The sequence below is a fragment of the Salpingoeca rosetta genome (genome assembly GCF_000188695.1).
Source record: "Salpingoeca rosetta unplaced genomic scaffold supercont1.31, whole genome shotgun sequence".
Classification (NCBI taxonomy): Eukaryota; class Choanoflagellata; order Craspedida; family Salpingoecidae; genus Salpingoeca; species Salpingoeca rosetta.
The window spans coordinates 749,430-751,929 of NW_004754903.1; the positions used below are offsets into that span (position 1 = coordinate 749,430).

The following is a 2,500-nucleotide window of genomic DNA, read 5'->3' on the forward strand; positions in this document are numbered from 1 at the left end:
ACACACACACACACACACACACACACACACACACACACACACACACACAGACATACCAGCTTGGATGGCGTGATTGTGGGAAGGAGAGAGGTTGCCCTGGTAGCGCACCCATCGAGGATGCGACACGGAGCTACAGTCCGTTGGCTAGATGTTGGTGTTGGTGAGTGGGGGGGGGGTATGTGAACACAAGGGTATCATATCAGTTGAAATCGGTGGGTGTGGGCGTGGGCGCACATATTTGGCGGCCGTGGTGGGAAGGTACACAACAAACAACAATAAACAACAACAACAACAACAAACACAACAGGCCACATCACACAGCATCACAAGAACAACACACATCCCAACAGCAAAGCCATACCGTGGTGGAGCCGTAGGCTTGGCACTTGACTTGGATCATGGAGTCGTCATAAGTGCTTGCGGCAGTGACGGCTGTGGTTGCCGCCAATGCGAGCAGCACCAGTGCTACCCGCGCCATGATTGTGGTGGCGGTGGTGCGTCTGACTCGCTCGCTCAGTCGGTCGATGTGGCCGCGTGAGCGGTGGTGCTGGTGTGGGAAGTGGGAGAAGTCTCGATCAAGTCAGAAGGATGATGTGCCACGAGCTGGGCAGATCACAGCAGCAAGGAAAGGCGAGATGGGCAAGCAACGCTGCGACTCGACGCGTTGGCGATGGTGGATGGTATCGCGCGCCAAGATGGTACGCGGTGGTGATGGAAGGAGGAGGAGAGGTGGAAGCGCGCGTGTTTAGGTTCGATAGAGACGATGATGGCTCGCTCGAGACGGTGTGTTGGCTCGCGTGAGTGTGGGTGAATGGAAGAGCTCTGCGGCTCTGCGCGTGCGACAGAAGCAGAGACGGAAGGAGGAAGCAAAGCAAAGATGGGATGGACGGGCAAGGATGGGATGGAAGGTGAGAGAATGCAAGACAGACAGACGCAAGGCCTGGCGGTGGCATCAAGGCAGCAGCCCCAACACAGCAAGCAGAAGCAACACAAGGCTCGAGTTTTGCTTGGCTCAAATCAACACACACCAATATGTATCAACCAACCAACCTGCCTGGTATGTTGGGTGGTGTGTAAACAAGTTCTCGGTATGTTGGGGTGGTGGCGACGATGTGAATGCGATAATTGGTGGCAAAGCCAACCCAAGGCCTCCGCATCTGGGTGTGTTTTGGTTGTTGTGGATTCCAGTGATGTTTGCGTTCCGCGGCTCGTCAGGGTTCACCACACGTTGCACAACAAACGCAACCTCATACGAACTTGCTGTAGGCTGCGTGCACAGTGGTTGGCAAATCGATTCAGGAAGACGTGCGGGGCAGCCGGTCGAAGCTGACGGGAGGGACGCATTTTCACAACTTGGTGGTGATGGTTGGGAGCGGCTGCGTATCGTTTGTGTTATTGCGTGTTGTTGAGTGACGTGATGATGTGAACGCAAATTAACACGCCCAACCCGATACAACCAGGGATGCCTTGATGTTTGTTGTCAGCGCAGACGAGGCGTCGGTGCGGAGGACTGTCGCGTTGGCGACACGCTGCTGGATTGTGCTCGTGTGCGTGTGCGTCGAGGTGGTGATGCCATTCGTGGCGATGTGGGTGGTTCGGGTGGTTTGTGCCTGTTTGGTTGTTCTTCTCGTTTGTCAGTTTTTGGGTAGAAATTTAATCGAACATACACATAATCTTCTACAAGTGCGAAAAGCGGACAACGGTGTTGTGTGTGTGTGTGTGTGTGTGTGTGTGTGTGTGTGTGTGTGTGTGTTGGTGTGTGTTGGTGTTTGTGTGTGTGTGTGTGTGTGAGAGAGAGAGAGAGTGTGTGTGTGTGTGTGTGTAGGTGTGTGTGTGTGTGTTTTCTGTAACCTGTACCTTTGCGCCCACTCGCTTAACACTCTGTGTCCGAGACTACAAAGTCAAGTCTGCCCAAGAAAGCAGAGACAAGCAGGAGTGAGTGAATGTGCGGATGCAAGGGAGGGCAGCACTTGCTTGTTTGTAGACAGCACACACGAAGCACATCGCGAAGCACATCGCGAAGCACATCGCGATGTACATCGCGAAGCACACGAAATCAGCACGAACGAACACACGAACAAACGCGCCTCATGCAGGCGCTTTCGTACCCGTAGCCGACGAGAAAGGCTGCTGTCGCAGCGACGCTGCCGTTGGCAAGCATGGTGAGCCCGCTCACGTACCACCGCTGGCCGATGTAGCGGCTCTTGACAGCACCCAGCGTGAACAGCGCCAATGCCGTCAACGCACACGCAATCCCAAACAGCACGCTGTTCTTGTGCCCTCCAAAACTGATGCTGCTCAGCACCAGATACGCTGCACATGGGTGTGGGGGGGGGGAGGGGGGAGGGAGGGTTGTTTGAGGGGCGATGTGTGTGTGTGTCTGTGTGCGCGTCTGTGTGTGTGTGTGTGTGTGTGTGTGTGTGTGTGTGTGTGTGTGTGTGTGTGCGTGTGTGTGTGTGTGTGTGTGCGTGTGTGTGTGTGTGTGTGCTGTGTGTAACAC

At 54.9% G+C, this 2,500-nt stretch overlaps 2 protein-coding genes across 2 annotated transcripts in view; both read right to left on the reverse strand.

Moving 5' to 3' along the window:
- The window catches only part of PTSG_09822 (uncharacterized protein), a gene marked incomplete at its 3' end in the record, with an annotated part of 3,576 nt that extends 2,606 nt beyond the window's left edge, over window positions 1-970 (reverse strand). The window contains exons 1-2 of the mRNA XM_004989122.1: window positions 362-970; window positions 57-144 (exon numbers count right to left, since the gene is read on the reverse strand). Of these exons, the coding sequence (XP_004989179.1) occupies window positions 57-144; window positions 362-478 (205 nt within the window). The 5' untranslated portion in view covers window positions 479-970. The remainder of the gene's footprint in view (window positions 1-56; window positions 145-361) is intronic.
- Window positions 971-1,723: 753 nt separating this feature from the next.
- Window positions 1,724-2,500, reverse strand: part of PTSG_09823 (vacuolar iron family transporter) — a 3,256-nt gene continuing 2,479 nt past the window's right edge. Inside the window, exons 5-6 of the mRNA XM_004989123.1 lie at window positions 2,109-2,313; window positions 1,724-1,907 (exon numbers count right to left, since the gene is read on the reverse strand). Coding sequence (XP_004989180.1) covers window positions 1,874-1,907; window positions 2,109-2,313 — 239 coding nt within the window. The 3' untranslated portion in view covers window positions 1,724-1,873. The remainder of the gene's footprint in view (window positions 1,908-2,108; window positions 2,314-2,500) is intronic.